General features: G+C 46.4%; 1 protein-coding gene across 1 annotated transcript in view; it reads left to right on the top strand.

The window, feature by feature from the left end:
* The window catches only part of LOC138369551 (tetra-peptide repeat homeobox protein 1-like), a 32,033-nt gene extending 10,803 nt beyond the window's left edge, over window positions 1-21,230 (top strand). Inside the window, exon 3 of the mRNA XM_069332969.1 lies at window positions 20,127-21,230. Coding sequence (XP_069189070.1) covers window positions 20,127-21,230 — 1,104 coding nt within the window. The remainder of the gene's footprint in view (window positions 1-20,126) is intronic.
* Window positions 21,231-21,923: the final 693 nt, after the last annotated feature.

Here is a 21,923-nt window from a genome sequence, read left to right as displayed (position 1 = left end):
CTCTCACTCCCATCCCTCACCTCTCCCTCCCATCCCTCACCTCTCACTCCCACCCCTCACCTCTCACTCCCATCCCTCACCTCTCACTCCCATCCCTCACCTCTCCCTCCCATCCCTCACCTCTCACTCCCACCCCTCACCTCTCACTCCCACCCCTCACCAACAACTGCCATGAGGCATGTCAGCCACAGCGTCCCTGGTGAAAGTCCCTCAACAGCTGGCCGAACAAAACAGATGCGACAACTACTGTCTGTGGTTGTAAACACAAGCTCTCACTCCAATTCCAGACCTCGACCCCAGGGGCCTAGCCTAGGTCTTTACCCCCAGATCCTGACCCCCAGACTGGCCCCTACCACAGGTCATACTTAAAGTTCCTAGTTCAGGCCCCCCTTAATCCAGGACCTCATCCTAAGCCCTACTTAAGGCCCTACTCAAAGTTCTACTCAAAACTTCTACCCCTTTCCCCTGGCCGCACCCTCATTTATAGTAACTTCAAAGCGGCTATCTGTTTACACACAAGCTGTCACAGTCATAAGCACTAAGAACAAAAGCAGTCTCTACCACACTCCCGACCACCACCACAGCTACTACCACAAACACGACCACAACCACATACAACCTCTTCCATTATAGGAGGGTAGAAATAGCCTAAGCTACCATATCCCTTTGAGATGTATTTCTTGTCCCAATAAATATACTTGAACTTGCCTCTACCACACACACACCCGACCATGACCAGAGACAGTCACTACCACATTACCAGTCCCAACCACCAGTCACTGACACAACCTGACTCACAAACACCATACGGAGGAGCCTCTCACTATTACAAACTCGCCCACATTCAACAAACAACAAAACTGAAAGTTTCCAATTACTACTTCAGGCGTAAATCTGTGGTCAGTAGAGCATGTTTCACCTACCACAACCACACTGGCCACTTACCACAACCACTACCACAATCACACTGGCCACATACCACAACTACTACCACACTGGCCACTTACTACAACCACTACCACAATCACACTGGCCACATACCACAACTACTACCACACTGGCCACTTACCACAACCACTACCACAACCACTACCACAATCACACTGGCCACATACCACAACCACTACCACACTGGCTACTTACCACAACTACCACCACACTGGCCACTTAACACAACCACTACCACACTGGCCACTTAACACAACCACTACCACACTGGCCACTTACCACAACCACTACCACACTGGCCACTTAACACAACCACTACCACACTGGCCACTTACCACAACCACTACCACACTGGCCACTTACCACAACCACTACCACACTGGCTACTTACCACAACCACTACCACACTGGCTACGTACCACAACCACTACCACACTGGCTACGTACCACTACCACACTGGCTACGTACCACAACCACTACCACACTGGCCACTTACCACAACCACTACCACACTGGCTACGTACCACAACCACTACCACACTGGCCACTTACCACTACCACACTGGCCACTTACCACTACCACACTGGCCACTTAACACAACCACTACCACACTGGCCACTTAACACAACCACTACCACACTGGCCACTTACCACAACCACTACCACACTGTGCGACGCAAATAATGTTTCTTGGCTGGGGCTCGTCTTACCACCACCCGGCCATAATCCCGCTACCATTATTTACCCAAACCTTGACCACAATCCAAATAATGGTATAGACACCACCACATAAAACAACCACAATCATTTGGACCATCAGGAAACAGCCCAATCAACAATCCAGAGAACATTACATCTGGTGGTTTACCACAGTTAACAACCCTCAGCCGGAGCCGAGGTTAGTTGTGGTAAACTAACTCCTTCAGTCCCTCATGTGGTAAACTAACTCCTTCACTCCCTCATGTGGTAAACTAACTCCTTCACTCCCTCATGTGGTAAACTAACTCCTTCACTCCCTCATGTGGTAAACTAACTCCTTCACTCCCTCATGTGGTAAACCTCACTCCTTCACAGCGTTTACCACCGCAAATAAAAAGCTTAATTTGAGTTAATTTTGAGATTACTGTTACTGCGGAAGGCTTATTAGCACATATGAGGTAGCCCCCTGTTGATGTGTATAAATGTTAAGACTCCACAAACACCATTGACTACCCGGCGGTGCCCAGGTCTTTTTCGTTCCCATTCCCTCGGCCTTTCTCCCTCCTACCCTTCCATTTCTCTCTCCTTACCTACCTCCCGTTCTCTCTCCCTCTCCTCTCTGTTCACTCTCCCAGTGGGCAAAAGATGCTTGGATAAGGTTCAGATAACGTTATCGACGTTGAATAAACGTTATCGACGTTGTCAATGTTTCCGATGTTAATTCAACATCGATAAGTCATACAAATATTTTAACACAATGGGCAATCAAACCCACATGTCATCCTTCATTGGAGTCCTTTGGATTTGAAATAGTAGCCAATTCTTCTTAAGGAGGGGTATGGGGCAGGGTTCGACCCCACCCTATGAGGCTGCACATAGGGTGTTGAACGCACATAGTAGTAACACTCAGAAAATATTCAGTAATATTCGAATAAATGTTTTAGTTGCTAAGGAAAACGGATTTGAAATTAAATTCATTTATATATCATCACATGTTGGCATCTCAAAGCATGATACTGTTGACATGCTTGCAAAGACAACCTGTAGTAGACCAGAAGTAGAAATTAATATAGGTGTTGCATTAGCAGTGACAAAGAGAATACTTTAATTAATTAAAATCTTTCTGACCTAACGAATTCACAAAGACCTGAAAGTTGTAGCATTAAACATTATGATAATTATCGTGAATAGACATTCATATATGGAATTAACAGAGCAAGAATTCGGCAATGTGATGTTATAGTGGCCAGAATACGCCTGGGATATAGACGTATCTGGCAGCTTTTTCAAAACCCAAATGTCGAGTCCACAATGTGTTAACTTCGTGAAAGAGAAAACCTGCACTACTTGTACCCAAGATTGACTACGTAATACATCTGTTATTCAATGTATGTGATGTAACTATAACTTGAGCTTGTAAAAGCATTTTAATCATCTTCAGTTGTTAAGTGCATCATTACACACTAGTTTCTATAGCAGCTACCTTACCCTGTCAAAGTAGGCGAGACAAATGTATGTGTGTATGTATGTATATACAGGATATGTGGAAGCTGGTCAGAATTGCATTAAACCTTTGTAAACGCACATTAATGACACTATGTAAAGAGACACGTCGAACACTGTTTATGAGCAACAGACGTAAATCTGAGTATTTTTGTTACTAAGTAAGATTAGCATTTTAAGAGCACTACAATCTCCTCCTATGGTCGATTGTTCAATAAATCACTGAATTATATATTTAACAGATCTCTAACCCTGTCCATGGAGGATAGAAGAAGATTTATATATGCTGGTTAGCATTGTAAATGTGTGGCCACGTATATGGTAGAAAATCATAAGAAAAACATTATCTTCAGTTCCGTCTCAAAATATGTTTACAGCCAGTGATAGTGTTTTTTACAGTGATGACGTCTTTAAATGCATTTCAACTTAGTACCCCTTTGCCGCCTTCTTCTCTTCATAAAGGTATTCTTGTAATTCCTTTTCATATAGTCCATCTCCTTTCTTTATATCTTCTTTCCGTGCTCAACTTCAACAAAATCTTGTAGATCTGAGGCAAAGTGAAATCGACACCAGTAATTCCATCTATCATCATACTATCATGCAAGAGGAGCCACACATCTATGGTTCATCCAATAAAATCAGCAGACTTCTAGATGTTACTACTGCTCGGCGTAGACTCGGTTACAAGTATCTCTGGGAATTCTCATTATCTGCTGATGTAGACTGACCAAATGTAAACTGTGTCAACAAAATTATTCGCACACCCTCCGTCACTATGTGATGGAGTGCGAAAAGATACGTGAATTCAGAGACAATTCTATAACCAATGTTCCAACGAAGTGTAAATATTTCATTCAAAATGATCTGCTACCAGAAATTTTAGCCAAATATCCCCAGTTTGCTAACTGTAGGTAGTAACTAAGTGACTGTAACCTATCCACCGCTGCCCACTGGATGGGGGGCGGTGTGCAGGACAAACATATCAATTGTGACACTAGCTCTCCACATATGTCAGTTGCTTAATTTAGAAACTGTACTTGTGGTCGGTCTCGAACCCATTGTTGATGTGACGACTTATATTGAATTTTGTAACTAGCTCATCAAGATTTTAACTTGTTTAGCTAAATGAATTGTGGGGTTCAGTCCCTGAGCCCATTATGCGCCTCTGTAACCCTTTCCACTACCGCCCACAAGATGGGTATGGGGTGCATAATAAATGAACTGAACTAAACGTGCTCAATTTTCCTTCCTACTCATTTTCCTTTTGCTATATATCTTTTATTTCACGTCTTTCTCCCTGTTATGCTTATCCTCATTATCATTATGTTTTTTCTCCCACTTATACTTTACCTTTAATACTTTCCGCTCGAAACTATTTCTTTTTTTTTCTGCTTCTTCTCCTCCGACGTTTCGTACCCGCTGGGGACGCTAATGCGATTACACGGACTCCACAACGTACAGACAATAGCCGTGAGATGTGCAAAACTGTCTTCACTCTTCACCACTCCTCTCGCCAACAACATGGCGGTGGGGCCATGCGGGCCAGACTTCCCACGTACATAAGTTCAACAACGAAATCACAATATCGCAATGAAGCACTCAAGTGCGTCATACTTCTGACCCTTGAGTGCTGGTGGGAAGCTCTCTCCTTTATGTTCTCGAGTGTGGGCTCATATACCACACTACCCCACACCTGAGTGTGGGCTCATATTCCACACTACCCCACACCTGAGTGTGGGCTCATATACCTCACTACTCCACACCTGAGTGTGGGCTCATATCCCACACTACCCCACACCTGAGTGTGGGCTCATATTCCACACTACCCCACACCTGAGTGTGGGCTCATATTCCACACTACCCCACACCTGAGTGTGGGCTCATATTCCACACTACCCCACACCTGAGTGTGGGCTCATATACCTCACTACTCCACACCTGAGTGTGGGCTCATATCCCACACTACCCCACACCTGAGTGTGGGCTCATATTCCACACTACCCCACACCTGAGTGTGGGCTCATATACCTCACTACTCCACACCTGAGTGTGGGCTCATATACCACACTACCCCACACCTGAGTGTGGGCTCATATTCCACACTACCCCACACCTGAGTGTGGGCTCATATACCTCACTACTCCACACCTGAGTGTGGGCTCATATCCCACACTACTCCACACCTGAGTGTGGCTCATATCCCACACTACCCCACACCCGAGTGTTGGCTCATATACCTCACTACTCCACACCTGAGTGTGGGCTCATATACCTCACTACTCCACACCTGAGTGTGGGCTCATATCCCACACTACTCCACACCTGAGTGTGGGCTCATATTCACACACTACCCCACACCTGAGCGTGGACTCATATTCACACACTACCCCACACCTGAGCGTGGACTCATATTCCACACACTACCAACATCCAAGTGTAGCCGCGCATCTCTTGAAAACTTGTATTGTGGTACCAGATGGGAGAGTTTCAAACTCCAAGCAAGTCTAGTCTATACTGATTAGCTCATCGTGGTTGAGTCGGTAATGCATATGTATGAGGAGTCCATGGACTCGAGTTCTCGACCATAACATTTCCTCAATATATAACAATTGTCATTAACCTGCTCCATACAAAATTACATTTTTTACCCAACCACAATCATTACAATCTCAGCTGCCTCCGTAACCAATCAAGGCCGATGCAAAGGGGTAAACGTCAATTTTACGATGTGTTTTAGGATTTACTAAAACCCCGCAATTTTGACGATCGAGTCAATTCCGTTAAAAAGGCTACGTTTAAAGTGGGAGGACAGGCTGTTTTGAGCCTTTCAGATTCAAATCATGTATTTGTAAATATTCTTCAGAATACTTGCGATGCCAGTCACAATACTGACTGATCGTTAGGGGAAATTCTTGCCACATAGCTGGTCTAAATCCTGAAGGCTAAAACGTCAGCGATCTGCCTCCTCTCGCCGGCCCAATTCCCACCGGCCATCCGGCTCAATTATTGAGGCCTCGGCCCAGAACCGAACTCTAGTGTGTGTGTGAGGCACGGACTTTATTTCCGGCTGTCTGGGACTATTACACTGTCTGGGATTACATAGTCGGCTGTCTGGGATTACATAGCCGGGTATCTGGGACTACATAGCCAGGAGTCTGGGACTACATAGCCAGGAGTCTGGGACTACATAGCCAGGAGTCTCGGACCACATGCATGCCGGCTGTCTGGAATCAAAACAGGGACTATTAGCTTGGGTTGAGGACCAGCCATAAAGAAGCCAGATTCAAAGGCGACATACTGAAAGCACAACCGGTTTGCTCTGGGCTCGGAAGGTCTGGCTTGGACCGGGAGCTGGTATTGAAGAGCCAGGTACTGGTTCCTTGAACATGATAAAGGCGATCATGGGGGGCTTACCAGGCTAATTCACATCGAGTAGGAGTGGGTGGTGCTTGCCGTGTTGTGCTCGCCTATACATATATATGTGCCTGCAGGATCGAGTTTCAGCTGTTTGATCCCGCCTTCTCAGATGACGAGCCTCTATTAATGCATGTGTTCCTGACTTGTGTGTGTGTGGGGGGGGGGTGTTTGTTTTTGTGTGAGAATGTGTGTGTGTACGACTGCGTGTGTTTTTTCCTCCAGAAACAGTCACCACATAAGAGCGCTTAATAACATTTAAGGTAACCTCATAGACAGAAAAAGAATGCGACCGCAATATTAACCAAGACGGCTCCCCCTTCCTCTTTACCCTCGTCCATACAAGTCTCAAAGGGGCGCCCCAATACCAAGTTTCCTTTGAGAGGAAAGGGAGAGAGAGAGAGAGAGAGAGAGGGAGAGAAAAAAAAAAGTTCCCCAAAGGATTTTCGTGTAGCGTCGAGATGGGGGAAGTTAGGCGGTGTTTCCTGTCGCTAACCTTCCCAGCGCGCCCTCAGGTCGAGCCCAACTTTCCTGCACCCTCTCGCATGAGTATGAGTCGCCGAGCTGGCAAGACGGGGGGAAACTTAGTTAAAAGGAAACATTTTTCAGGGAGGGTTGGTTTTTTTACAGAGTCTTATCGAGGCATATATATAAAATATATTATATATATTATATATATGGGTTCCACCTCTGCTGCAATTGAAGGGGCCCACAGCCTCGAAGAAAAAAATAAAAAGTATTCAGAGAAGACCTTGTGGATTCTCATTGAATACTTTAATCTTTTCTTCTCCTACCACCCCTATTTTTTATATATTTTGTTTTACTATATATATATATATATATATATATATATATATATATATATATATATATATATATATATATATATATATATATATATATATAAATACTATATATAAATATATATATATATATTTTTATACTATATATATATATCAAAACACACTTTACCCCTGAAGGATTCGAACCCGGACAGACAGGGCTCCACGCTCCTTGGCGTGTCCAGTACTGTTACCACTAGGCCACACTGACTGTACAAAAGAATTGGTAGTCGTCCGATCTTTAACCCAATTTCCGAGAGCTCTCGGCAACCATTTTGGGCACATATTTCATCAAATCGCTTCATCATGGTGAGGCCACGCGAGTATCATTTGTGCGTCAAGCTTGAATGGTCCCCCAAGCTTTATGCACAGTTGCAGACGAGGAGTCACAACGTGGCTGAAATATGTTGACCAATCCACACTAGAAAGTGAAGGGACGACGACGTATCGGTCCGTCCTGGACCATTCTCAAGTCGATTGTGAGAATCGTTCTAGACACTAGAAACACATAGAAACATAGAATCGTTCTAAACACTAGAAAGTGAAGGGACGACGACGTTTCGGTCCGTCCTGGACCATTCACAAGTCGATTCTCACAATCGACTTGAGAATGGTCCAGGGACGGACCGTAACGTCGTCGTCCCTTCACTTTCTAGTGTTTGGTTTAGTCAATATTTATGCACAGTTGACTCTCTATCAACACGGCTTGATAATGGTCCGGGTAGGACCGAAACGTTGTCGTCCCTTCATCTTCTAGTGTGTGGTCTGATCATCATCCTGCTGAAAATTATCATTTGGGAAGAATGCAACCAAAGGAATAATGCAAGTTTATGATAACAATCCTTACAATTCCTGCTGTTTGGGACACAGTCTCCTTTGTCAACCCTTTCTTCCTATGTGATAAAATTTAAACTATTAACTTAATATAACGGCAAGTTGACAATTGTTTTTCTAAAGTAATAATATAACAAATAATAACTCAAGTACTTAAAGATATAAAACATGATGAATTTTACCTCGTAGACAGGATGAAAAGAGTTTAATTTACGTTTATAAACTGAATGAAAGGAAAAACTTGACTCTCCCTTGTTCCCTAGTATTAATACTGTAATCCATAAAGTTAAATTAATACAATATTTAATTGAAGTTATCAAATATTCCCAATTTCTGAGAACATAGTCAAAGTAATCTTCAACTCACTTGAGGTCAAATCATTCTTGCCCTCAACACGATGTACACACGTACTACGGCAGTGTATAGTTCCGAAGACAGACAAAACAGTTGTAAGAGCAATTGGAAGTTCAGGTATGAAATTTACGTTAAAATGTAAATGCTGTCAATATTGTACAAGTCAGAGATAAGAGGAAATTATTGAAGTTGGTCCCTGACGACAAGTATGAATACAGGATATACCCTACAAGGGTTAATCTGTTCTATGAACACCAGGGGCCAGATTCACGAAGCAATTACGCAAGCACTTACGAACCTGTACATTTTTTCTCAATCTTTGGCGGCTTTGTTTACAATTATTCAGCAGTTAATGAGATCCGAGGCACCAGGAGGCTGTTGATAACAATAACAGTTGAATGGGAAGATTTCATGCTTGTAAACTGTTTAAAAAAATGTAACCAAAGCCGTCACAGATTGGGGAAAGATGTACACGTTCCTAAGTACTTGCGTAACTGCTTCGTGAATCTAGCCCCTGGTACATATCGTCACATGCATATCAGTTCCTGTGTTCGCCTGTGAGTGTAATTCCACCTGCAGTGGATTGTGCTTTTGCGCTTTCCACTGTTCTACCGAGTAGAACAGTTCTACCGAGTAGAACAGTAGAAACCACCAGTTTTGGTTTCCTCTTGAAATGATTTCGCGCGTACCAGGAGAGAAAGCTCGGTAAAACTTCTGAACACAGGTGACAAAGCTCGGTAAAACTTCTGAACACAGGTGACACAGCTCGGTAAAACTTCTGAACACAGGTGACAAAGCTCGGTAAAACTTCAGAACACAGGTGACAAAGCTCGGTAAAACTTCAGAACACAGGTGACAAAGCTCGGTAAAACTTCTGAACACAGGTGACAAAGCTCGGTAAAACTTCTGAACACAGGTGACAAAGCTCGGTAAAACTTCAGAACACAGGTGACAAAGCTCGGTAGAACAGTAAAACTTAACCGACACGTGCTCCAATCAAAGAAGCTTCGTCATAAAGGGTCTCTAAGAATACTCCTCAGTGTAATCGGAGAGTGGCGCTGCTGGAGTCTGCTGCTGCTGCTGCTGCTGCTGCTGCTGTTATCCGTCGTCGTTACAGCGAGCTTAAGACCAAGACTGTCCACTCAGCCGTCTTAGCTCACCATGTAAATAAACATTCACTGGGCAGTCATGTTGATCGAGATGGAGGGAGTAAAGTTGACTAGTTGTTCGGACAGTTAATGACTTGTTAAACACCTTAACTCCCTCTAATTTAAAAAAGTTATAATGGGATATACACCAGGCGAGAGCACACAACAATGTGAGAGTCAGATAACTTGCGAACCTGTCCACCAGACACGACAGCATGATCAATCACATCTAATCATTTTAACGCCATTTAGTTTACCTGGACAACATCCTACACTCTCATCAGTTTACTGGCCGAGCTAAGAACATGGAAAATATATAAAAGAACCACTCTTTAAATGGCGGTCACAGAATACCATACAAATATTAACAAATAAATCCCCAATAATTGGCGGAGCGTAGAACACCGAATGACTTTAAATGGAACGCCGAGCTCCCTGTTGATTGGTCGAGCTGATGGCATTACTGGCCGGCCACGTCCAGTAACGCCGACAAATTGGACTGTGTACCGTAGTTTTATACATTTCCCTCGATATGCAAGCCCGAAGCAGATTTATATTTTCAGCTCTGTGTGTATATAGCAGTTGTTCCGAGAGTTATAAAAGGTTCGAGTGAGCACCGCTCCGGGAAGCGTGTGTCAAACAGAATTCAATACGATATATTTGACTCAAAGAGGACTTCAATCCTCTTGTTGTGAATCAGAAAGGGTAGATTTAGATTCCCTTATCCCATGTTAAACCGCACTTGATGGCATCTGAGTCGGTAAAATCCGACTTCTGTCCACTTCCCTCAGCTAATTTGATCTTCCATTTATTTAAATATATATATATTATATATATATATATATATATATATATATATATATATATATATATATATATATATATATATATATATATGTCGTACCTAATAGCCAGAACGCACTTCTCAGCCTACTATTCAAGGCCCGATTTGCCTAATAAGCCAAGTTTTCATGAATTAATGTTTTTTCGTCTACCTAACCTACCTAACCTAACCTAACCTAGCTTTTTTTGGCTACCTAACCTAACCTTACCTATAAATATAGGTTAGGTTAGGTTAGGTAGGGTTGGTTAGGTTCGGTCATATATCTACGTTACTTTTAACTCCAATAAAAAAAAATTGACCTCATACATAGAGAAAAGGGTTGCTTTATCATTTCATAAGAAAAAAATTATAGTAAATATATTAATTCAGGAAAACTTGGCTTATTAGGCAAATCGGGCCTTGAATAGTAGGCTGAGAAGTGAGTTCTGGCTACTAGGTACGACATATATATATATATACATATATATATATATATATATAGATATATATATATATATATATATATATATATATATATATATATATATATATATATATATATATAAACGCCAGATCCTCTTACGTAAACGAATCTTTTGGCCTTGTTAAGTCAAGGGAAGGGAACTATCAGGAGGAAGCCCCAAGCAATTACGCCTGTATAGCACTTGGAAGGGCTCGAGATAAGGATTTGGGTTGGGACGGGGGGATGAAATGGTGCCCAATCACTTGGACGGTCGGGGATTGAACACCGACCTGCATGAAGCGAAGCCGTCGCTCTACCGTCCAGCCCAAGTGGTTGCCTCAGTGGAACATCATTCCATATTCAAGGAGACTTAAATAGGATGAGTGGAATGCTTTGGTCAAGGGAATCTTCGCTCCACTTACCTGTGAATCAGAGGAGTCGTAATTTAACTTACCTGAGTCAGGAGAGTTAGCCGAGTCGTTACTTACCTGAAAAAATATAATCTCACGTTAAAAGATGCACTTATAAATATGTTAACTAATAAAAATATAAGATACACTGTCAGGTGGACAGAGAGACAGAAGGTGAGACGGAGAGGAGGAAGACAGGAAAGAAAAACAACCTGCTGTAAACGGAGTTGGGAAACAATGAATATAAACACAAAGGAAAGGCAAACGGCGGGAGCCTGATTTGTTGACATGGAGAGAGAGGAGTCTCACTCTGCTGCTCCCAGGCGGCATAACCTCACCTGCCGGCCCCCGCCGGTGTCTACCTACCTTGAGGCTACCTTGAGGTGCTTCCGGGGCTTAGTGTCCCCGCGGCCCGGTCGTCGACCAGGCCTCCTGGTTGCTGGACTGTCAACCGAGCCCGAGTCGAGGAGCCCGGGAACACACACACACCCGCTGAAACCCAAGGGTCTCCCACACGCCAAGACACACATCAAGATCTTACACGACCAAAGATCACATTCACTCCATACATCTATACCACCTACGGGCTACTCATGCCCGTGCCACCTCTTGTGGTGGCAGATTCTTCATCAATCTATTAATCCAAGGGTCTCTCCTATATTCAAAGTTGGAGAGAACCATTCTGCTTTATGAATCGGGGGGGGGGAAGCAGAGAGGCCCTCTCTGCCTCACAAAGGGCTTACGAGATGCAAGGGGGGCTTCTCCTCTGCGTCACTAAGGGACTGGGAAGATGCATTGAACGCATTGCCTCCTAACAAAGTACTAGGGAGATGCAATGGAGCTTCTCAATTACACTAACAGCCGAGAGAATATATAGAGACTGGAAGCTCCACCCACACTTTCCGAACATTCTTAACTTTTAAAGTCACAGAGCACATTAATTCCTTAATATTACATTCCCAAACTTCTCACAGGTCGCATGAGAATTCTCCAGACCCAGATAATGGCTTAAGGAACGGCGTGAGGAGCACCTGAAGCTCGTACGCCTTTTATAATCAGTAGCTCGACTTTCTAAATAAGATAACGAGGAGATTGTCATTCTTTTCTGAGAATGAAATGTCATTGTTCATATTTGAAAGGTACATGAAAGATACATTTGGATCCCGGGTTACTTTATGAACTTTTAATGCGTTATTTTAGGTGGTTTGCTGAGGTTGAAATGTGACGATATGTTTTAAACCGGGTGTGGAGGTCCTTGTGTTACCTGAGAGAGCCAACACCCACCAGGAACAACCACCACAACACCCACCAGGAACAACCACCACAACACCCACCAGGAACAACCACCACAACACCCACCAGGAACAACCACCACAACACCCACCAGGAACAACCACCACAACACCCACGAAGGAACAACCACAACACCCACCAGGAACAACCACCACAACACCCACCAGGAACAACCACCACAACACCGAAGGAACAACCACAACACCCACCAAGGAACACCCAAGGAACAACCAAGGAACAACCCCTCACAACAACAACCAAGGAACAACCACCACAACACCCAAGGAACAACCACAACACCCACCAGGAACAACCACCACAACACCCACCAGGAACAACCACCACAACACCGAAGGAACAACCACAACAACACCCACCAAGGAACACCCAAGGAACAACCAAGGAACAACCCCTCACAACAACAACCAAGGAACAACCACCACAACACCCAAGGAACAACCACAACACCCACCAGGAACAACCACCACAACACCCACCAAGGAACAACCACCACAACACCCACCAAGGAACACCCAAGGAACAACCAAGGAACAACCCCCCACAACAACAACCAAGGAACAACCACCACAACTCAGTAACCCTGATCACTGGGTCCCAGTGTCAGCTGTACAGGTCTCAGAAGTTCATAAACTATTTACACAGGAGCAAAGACACTTCAATTATTATTCGACAGGGTTCATTGCCCGACTTTAATACTTCAGAATATGGAAGTCATGGTTTAAAGGGGAGCATGTCGCCACGACCTCACTAAAGACACCCCCTGACCTCGCAACAACCGCACACTCTCACACGCACACGCAACCACCCACAAGCTCTCACACTCACACGTGCTAGGCACGCAACAGATCCGTTAACACTGCAATACAAACAACACATGGCTGAACAAGCTCGTTGTCAATTACGTGCAACTGCTGAATGAATGATGAAGCGTCAACAATTTTACGTTGTATTAATAATGAAAGACTATTTAATTACAAAACAATGGATGGTTTTAATTAATTCATTGGCGCTTATATTAATGTTTATCATGTTTTTATGTTATCTATCCTCCCCCCCCCCCACACACACAATGAGTATGAACTACGAGGAAACATTACGGGAACTAAACCATCACGACAATAGAAGACATGATCACAACCTATAAAATCCCCAGATGAATTGATATGGCAGATAAACTATGTAGCACAGGTGTTACGTGAACAAGGGAATACAGGTGGAAACGTAACACCCAAATGAGGGACTGGGACGTACGTTAGAAAACTTTTTTCAGTGTCAGGGTAGTAAATACACACACACACACACACACACACACACACACGTGGTTGGAGTGGCTGAGCGGACAGCACGCTGGACGCGTGATCCTGTGGCCCCGGGTTCGATTCCGGGCGCCGGCGAGAAACAACAGGCAGAGTTTCTTTCACCCTAATGCCCCTGTTACCTAGCAGTAAATAGGTACCTATATATATATATATATAAATAATAGGTATATATATATATATATATATATATATATATATATATATATATATATATATATATATATATATATATATATATATATATATATATATATATAGTTTCAACAGAAAACCTTTTGTTGCAAGACTGGTAGAGTTAGCTCTTTGCATGAATGAATAATGCAGTTAGTGAGTAGAAATGTATGTTTGTCCTTAAATGTATGTGTGGTGTCAGTATACATTCGGGATCACTTCCCCTCTGTAACCATGGAAACCAGCAGATAAATATTTCTACTGTCAATGGTATCTTTGAAAGGGTCTCCCCCCCCCCCCCACCCCTTGTCCCCACCCGGCCAGGAGGCGAGCCTTTATGGGTTCAGGTAGCCAGAGAGACCACTAGTGGTCGACCAGGTCCAGGTCCCATGAAGGTAATACTCGGCCCTAGAACCTTAGGTATATCCTCTCTCTCTCTCTCTCCCCCTCCCCCCCTTTCCATACCCTATACAAGATGCAGGTTTAGGTGGCTTTATTTACAGCATTCCTCTCTTTTGAATCCTTTTACTTTTGTTTTTCCTTTTTTGTTAATTCAAAATGTTTTCATTCATCACCCCCTCTTTCCGACACACCCGACAGAGACACTCCCAAGGTCTCACTGTTATTTCCTCTCTTCCTTTCCCCTTCTCCCTCCTTTCTCCCTCCCTATCCCTCAGACGTCACTACATCTCACATCTGCTGTTTCAACTTATATTTTTTCAGTTTTTTCCCTCTCCACCTTGTTCATTTTTCTTTTTGCTATCCTACCCTCTTTCTGCACTTTACTGACCGTGCTGTTGCTCTACCCAGGCGCTGATCCCCTTCTCAAACACACACAAAGATCCTCGCAGCCGATTAAACAGCATTCTGCGGACGTAGTCCTAAGGGCCCGGGTTCGATTCCCGGTCGAGGCAGAAACAAACGCGCTGGGTTTCTTTCATCTGATGCCATCTTCACCTAGCATTAAAAACTCACTCCCTTCACCTGGGAGTTAGATAGCTGCTGCGGGCTGCATCCTATGGGTGTGTGTGCATGAGAGAGAGGCATATGCAGTAGATATAAGTCTAAAAATATGTCGGGAATCAGTAGATTACACAACCGACGGTTAGAAAAATCAGGATCCAAGAGTTAACATCTCGATTATGGAAGGCACAAGATGTAAAATACACATTCTTCAAATCAGGTGAAGGGAGCAGGAGGCTGAATACAAGGTAGCATCTGAGAGGTTATCTTGAGGTTATCTTGAGATGATTTCGGGGCTTTAGTGTCCCCGCGGCCCGGTCCTCGACCAGGCCTCCACCCCCAGGAAGCAGCCCGTGACAGCTGACTAACTCCCAGGTACCTATTTACTGCTAGGTAACAGGGGCATTCAGGGTGAAAGAAACTTTGCCCATTTGTTTCTGCCTCGTGCGGGAATCGAACCCGCGCCACAGAATTACGAGTCCTGCGCGCTATCCACCAGGCTACGAGGCCCCACTACGAGGTGAACTAACTACTTCAAGAGTCGAGCACAGAGGAAGATCTAGGGGTTGATATCACACCGAACCTGTCCCCAGCAGCCCACATCCAAAGGATATCATATCATCAGCCAACCTGGCCGTCAACAAAGAACGTCGCTTTTCACTCGTATGCGTTACATAAGGCTAACAATTGTCGAACTAATAAATGGAAGCTGCTCGCGAAAGTGACGTACTGTCCCGTTTTCTGATTTGGGTCCTCTGGTAGGTTATCTTCTCTTGAGTTATCCTGAGAAGATTTCGGGGCTTAGTGGCCCCGCGGCCCGTTCCTCGACCAGGCCTCCACCCCCAGGAAGTAGCCCGTAGCAGCTGTCTAACTCCCAAGTACTTATTTATGGTGGTACGCTGGTACCACCAGCGCCTCGCCTGACGCAACCCCACCAGCGCCTCGCCTGACGCAACCCCACCAGCGCCTCGCCTGACGCAACCCCACCAGCGCCTCGCCTGACGCAACCCCACCAGCGCCTCGCCTGACGCAACCCCACCAGCGCCTCGTCTGACGCAACCCCACCAGCGCCTCGCCTGACGCAACCCCACCTGCACCTCGCCTGACGCAACCCCACCAGCGCCTCGCCTGACGCAACCCCACCAGCGCCTCGCCTGACGCAGCCCCACCAGCGCCTCGCCTGACGCAACCTATCAATGGACTGAGCACGTGGCCCTGAATCCATTTTCTAATGAAGCATACTTATCCGGCACAGATCCTGGTCGCCCAACCCCTTTTCCTCAGGTACTAATCATTGCTTGCCCCCCATTACTCCCAATCCATACACCATTCACAGTGCCCCCTTCCCCCACTTTGCCTCGCTCCTGCGTCTCCCACACACCACAAAACAGCCCCAGTTTATAAGCCCTCATCATGCTTGACTACACCGTAACCTCCGCTCGTCTCTATCTACGACGCGAGTCGTTATTACGACAACTTCCCCCCCCCCCCCCATCCGTTCTTCGCCGTGCTACAGTCGTGTTCTCAAACCTACAATCAACTCATTGCAAGAATGCAAGAACAATCATAATCGATCACGGGAGAAATGCTTTCTAGTACACGGTATAGAATTTCCTTCGAATGATGGCGATGCCGAGAAGGTTCAGATGAAGCAGAGGGAGTGCGTAATATACTTCTGACATTAGGGAATGCCGAGCCAAAATTGCGTATTATTTAAAGGCAAACTGGACGAGAATATCCAGTGATATTCCCACTTGGTAGATAAGAAACTGGCTTTGACCGGGAGAGAGGGAGAGAAGAGAGGGAGAGAAGAGAGGGAGAGAAGAAAGGGAGAGAAGAAAGGGAGAGAAGAGAGGGAGTTAGGATCGAGGGACAGAAGATAAGGATGGGGGGGGGGAGGGTGGGAGGGAGGTAGAGCAGGACAGAGGGCAGGTTGTATTAAAATTAGAGCTTTAGCAAGTGCAGGAAATAACAGCAGTGTTTACACACACACACACACACACACACACACACACACACACACACACACACACACACACACACACACACACACACACACACAGTATGAGCTACGAGGAGAGACTACGGGAATTAAACCTCACTTCGCTGGAAGACAGAAGAGTTAGGGGGGGACATGATCACCACATTCAAGATTCTCAAGGTAATTGATAAGGTAGATAAAGACAGGCTATTTAACACAAGGGGAACACGCACAAGGGGACACAGGTGGAAACTGAGTGCCCAAATGAGCCACAGAGATATTAGAAAGAACTTTTTTAGTGTCAGAGTGGTTGACAAATGGAATGCATTGGGAAGTGATGTGGTGGAGGCTGACTCCATACACAGTTTCAAGTGTAGATATGAAAGAGCCCAAGAGGCTCAGGAATCTGTAAACCTGATGATTGACGGTTGAGAGGCGGGACCAAAGAGCCAGAGCTCAACCCCCACAAACACAACTTGGTGAGTTCACACTCACACACTCGCGCGTTTGAAAATATGTTTTTTTTTTCTATAAGAAAATATATACACAACTTAAATTAATGCATATACACAAATTTTACATGTCAGGTCCTATGTGGAGAAATATATGATATATGCGACATGTACAATTAGTAAATGTCAAGTAGTAAAAACAGTGAGTCATTCAGACATTTGACCGAATAAGTCAGTGTCACGTGGCTACCTTGTGGAGGTTTCGGGGATTAATGGCCCCGTGGCCCGGTCTCTGACCGGGCCTTCCGGTTGGTCAGGCTCACGTGCTTCAACATCCTTTATAAATCAGCCGTGTGACGTTCAAGAAGCCCTACGCCGTTCAGGTATACAGTAACGTGATACCATTGCGTGCCAAGTCATCTAATTAATTACCTGCCACAAACTCTTAACAAGGTGATTGTTAACACAGTCTCGACCAGACTTCCAGCCGAAAAAGGGAAATCGGAGGTGAAGAGCTCTGCGGTCCAATAGGACCATAGGTTCCCCATCCTTAGAGGATGAGAAACAATTAGCTCGTCTCCAATCCCCTGACCAGAGAAGGAGCTTTACAAGACACTCTAATACCCTCACCAGGTGAAAAGAAGGGTGAAATGGGTGTGTGTGGGGGGGGGGAGGGGAAAAGATATTGGGTATAATGGGTATAGAGTATAATGAAGGAGGAATGCGAAAGGGGGGATGAGAAAGGAGAGTGGGTGGGGGGGGATCGAGCTGAGAATAATGACACTAAACACGAATCTCTTCCTGCACACACTGCCACTCTTTCAGGACCTGAGCAACTATAACTACACCGTTGTCTGGAAGCTCACTGCGTTAATATTTTGTCTACATGTTCTGCTCCTCACAAGTAGTAATTTACGGCAGACATTTCCTCTATGCATTTTATCTATTTCTGGTAAACTGCCTAATTCTTATCAGATTACCTAATAAGCTCAGGCGGCTCGCAACCGAATGGTCCCAGGTTCCATTCCCCGATAAGGACGTGACGTTTTGGCACGTTTCTATGCACCTGATGATTCTGTTCAATAGAAGTTAAGCAACTGTTGTGGATTGTCTCCTGGAGAATTCAGTCGTGGCTCCAAGGGAAATATCGGTGACCATATCAGGCTTCCTGTCCCCAATACCAGGAACTACGCACAAAGAGACGAAACAAAAACTAAGGTGTCGAGTCAAGACGAAGTTGGTGCAGGGGTTTGAGGCTACCGTGTAGTGTCTAGTTCGCTGCAGTTGATTTGAATCGAATCCAAATACAATTTATTCCACTTGTGTTCAATATACATGAGCCATGTTCATCCAGACACCCATCCACACACAGACATGATCACCACATACAAAATTATCAGGGGAATTGACAGGATAGACAAGGATGGATTATTTAACTCGGACGATACACTCACAAGGGGACACAGGTGAAAGCTGAGCACCCAAATGAGCCACAGAGATATTAGGGAAAAAAATGAGTTTCAGACTAGTTAACAAATGGAGTGCATTAAGACGTGATGTGGCGAAAGCAGACTCCATACACAGTTTCAGAAGTAGAAATGATAGAGCCCAATTTCCATATCGACAGAAATAGGCTGTACCGACCCACTGGTGCAACAGTGGTACTGCTGAGGGGTCCAATTAGTCGCTGGTTCGAGTCGCCTCAAAGCTCCAGTTGATTTTTTCCATTTATATATATTACTTTGGTGTGATTTCTTTGTGTTTATGGGGAGGATTGTTAGTGAACTGATCTTCGTGTTTATGTGAAGGATTGTTAGTGAACTGATCTGTGTGTTTATGGGGAGGATTGTTAGTGAACTGATCTGTGTTTATGTGAAGGATTGTTAGTGAACTGAACTGTGTGTTTATGTGGAGGATTGTTAGTGAACTGATCTGTGTGTTTATGTGAAGGATTGTTAGTGAACTGATCTGTGTGTTTATGTGAAGGATTGTTAGTGAACTGATCTGTGTGTTTATGTGAAGGATTGTTAGTGAACTGATCTGTGTGTTTATGTGAAGGATTGTTAGTGAACTGATCTGTGTGTTTATGGGGAGGATTGTTAGTGAACTGATCTGTGTGTTTATGGGGAGGATTGTTAGTGAACTGATCTGTGTGTTTATGGGGAGGATTGTTAGTGAACTGATCTGTGTGTTTATGTGAAGGATTGTTAGTGAACTGATCTGTGTGTTTATGTGAAGAATTGTTAGTGAACTGATCTGTGTGTTTATGTGAAGAATTGTTAGTGAACTGATCTACAACGTATAGCGCGTGTGCATGCTCGCGTGCACGTTTCACTTCCCATAACATTCAAATTATATAAATTTACAAATATAACCTTAATATACTTCAGTAACCGCTCCACCAACTTCACTAATCGACGCCTCTATGTTGAAAGAAGGAAAAAAAGATATAAAAAGTACATTCCAGAAATGATTTTGTGATTAAGAGAATTTTCCCGTTACCCCGCCCCGTTGGCCGCGTCTCTGGCCCCCATCACCCGCCCCGTTGGCCGCGTCTCTGGCCCCCATCACCCGTCCCGTTGGGCGCGTCTCTGCCCCCATCACCCGCCCCGTTGGACCCGTCTCTGCCCCCATCACCCGCCCCGTTGGCCGCGTCTCTGGCCCCCATCACCCGTCCCGTTGGGCGCGTCTCTGCCCCCATCACCCGTCCCGTTGGACCCGTCTCTGTCCCCATCACCCGCCCCGTTGGACCCGTCTCTGCCCCCATCACCCGCCCCGTTGGCCGCGTCTCTGCCCCCAACACCCGCCCCGTTGGCCGCGTCTCTGGCCCCCATCACCCGCCCCGTTGGCCGCGTCTCTGGCCCCCATCACCCGTCCCGTTGGGCGCGTCTCTGGCCGCCATCACCCGCCCCGTTGGCCGCGTCTCTGGCCCCCATCACCCGCCCCGTTGGCCGCGTCTCTGGCCCCCATCACCCGCCCCGTTGGCCGCGTCTCTGGCCCCCATCACCCGCCCCGTTGGCCGCGTCTCTGCCCCCATCACCCGCCCCGTTGGCCGCGTCTCTGGCCCCATCACCCGCCCCGTTGGACCCGTCTCTGCCCCCATCACCCGCCCCGTTGGACCCGTCTCTGCCCCCATCACCCGCCCCGTTGGACCCGTCTCTGCCCCCATCACCCGCCCCGTTGGCCGCGTCTCTGCCCCCATCACCCGCCCCGTTGGACCCGTCTCTGCCCCCATCACCCGCCCCATTGGACCCGTCTCTGCCCCCATCACCCGCCCCGTTGGCCGCGTCTCTGCCCCCATCACCCGCCCCGTTGGACCCGTCTCTGCCCCCATCACCCGCCCCGTTGGACCCGTCTCTGCCCCCATCACCCGCCCCGTTGGACCCGTCTCTGCCCCCATCACCCGCCCCGTTGGACCCGTCTCTGCCCCCCATCACCCGCCCCGTTGGACCCGTCTCAACCCCCCCCCCCCCATCACCCGCCCATTCCATATCGACAGAAAGCATCGCAGCTCTGCGCCTACAAAGGGCGTCGGGACCCTTGGAAGAGCCGCGGGGGAAAGCCCCGGTGAGGCTGGACGCATGAGCTGAATACTCAACCATTCACATGCGCGGTGAGGGGGTTGGGTGAGGGTGAGCGGTGAGTGGGGGGGCGATGAATGGGTGGTGAGGGGGTTGAGTGAGGGGGTAGGGAGAGGGGGTGGAGAGGAGGAAGGGTGAGGGGGTGGTAAGGGGGGGGGGGTCAGGTGGTGAGGGGGGAAGCTAATTACAGAGTACCCAGGGGTGAGGGGGGGGGCACAGGGAACACTATTCACGCCCCGGCCATGACTGGCTGCCTGGCCGCTATTCATGAGCATGGCAAATACATGGTTGGGTCTGGTGGGAGTCGTCTGGTGTGGTGTGGTGTGGTGTGGTCTGGTGTGGTCTTGTCTGGTGTGGTCTTGTCTGGTGTGGTCTTGTCTGGTGTGGTGTGGTCTAGTGTGGTCTGGTCTGGTCTGGTGTGGTCTGGTGTGGTGTGGTCTCGTGTGGTCTGGTCTGGTGTGGTCTGGTCTGGTGTGGTGTGGTCTGGTGTGGTCTGGTGTGGTCTGGTGTGGTGTGGTCTGGTGTGGTCTGGTCTGGTCTGGTCTGGTCTGGTCTGGTCTGGTCTGGTCTGGTCTGGTCTGGTGTGGTGTGGTGTGGTCTGGTCTGGTCTGGTGTGGTCTGGTCTGGTGTGGTCTGGTCTGGCAAAGGATGTTTGGCCTGTTCTTTACTCTCCAAGAAACTGACTTATGACTCGGGTAGCTG

The sequence above is a fragment of the Procambarus clarkii genome, chromosome 29, assembly GCF_040958095.1.
Source record: "Procambarus clarkii isolate CNS0578487 chromosome 29, FALCON_Pclarkii_2.0, whole genome shotgun sequence".
Classification (NCBI taxonomy): domain Eukaryota; kingdom Metazoa; phylum Arthropoda; class Malacostraca; order Decapoda; family Cambaridae; genus Procambarus; species Procambarus clarkii.
This window is presented reverse-complemented; position numbering and strand designations above follow the sequence as displayed.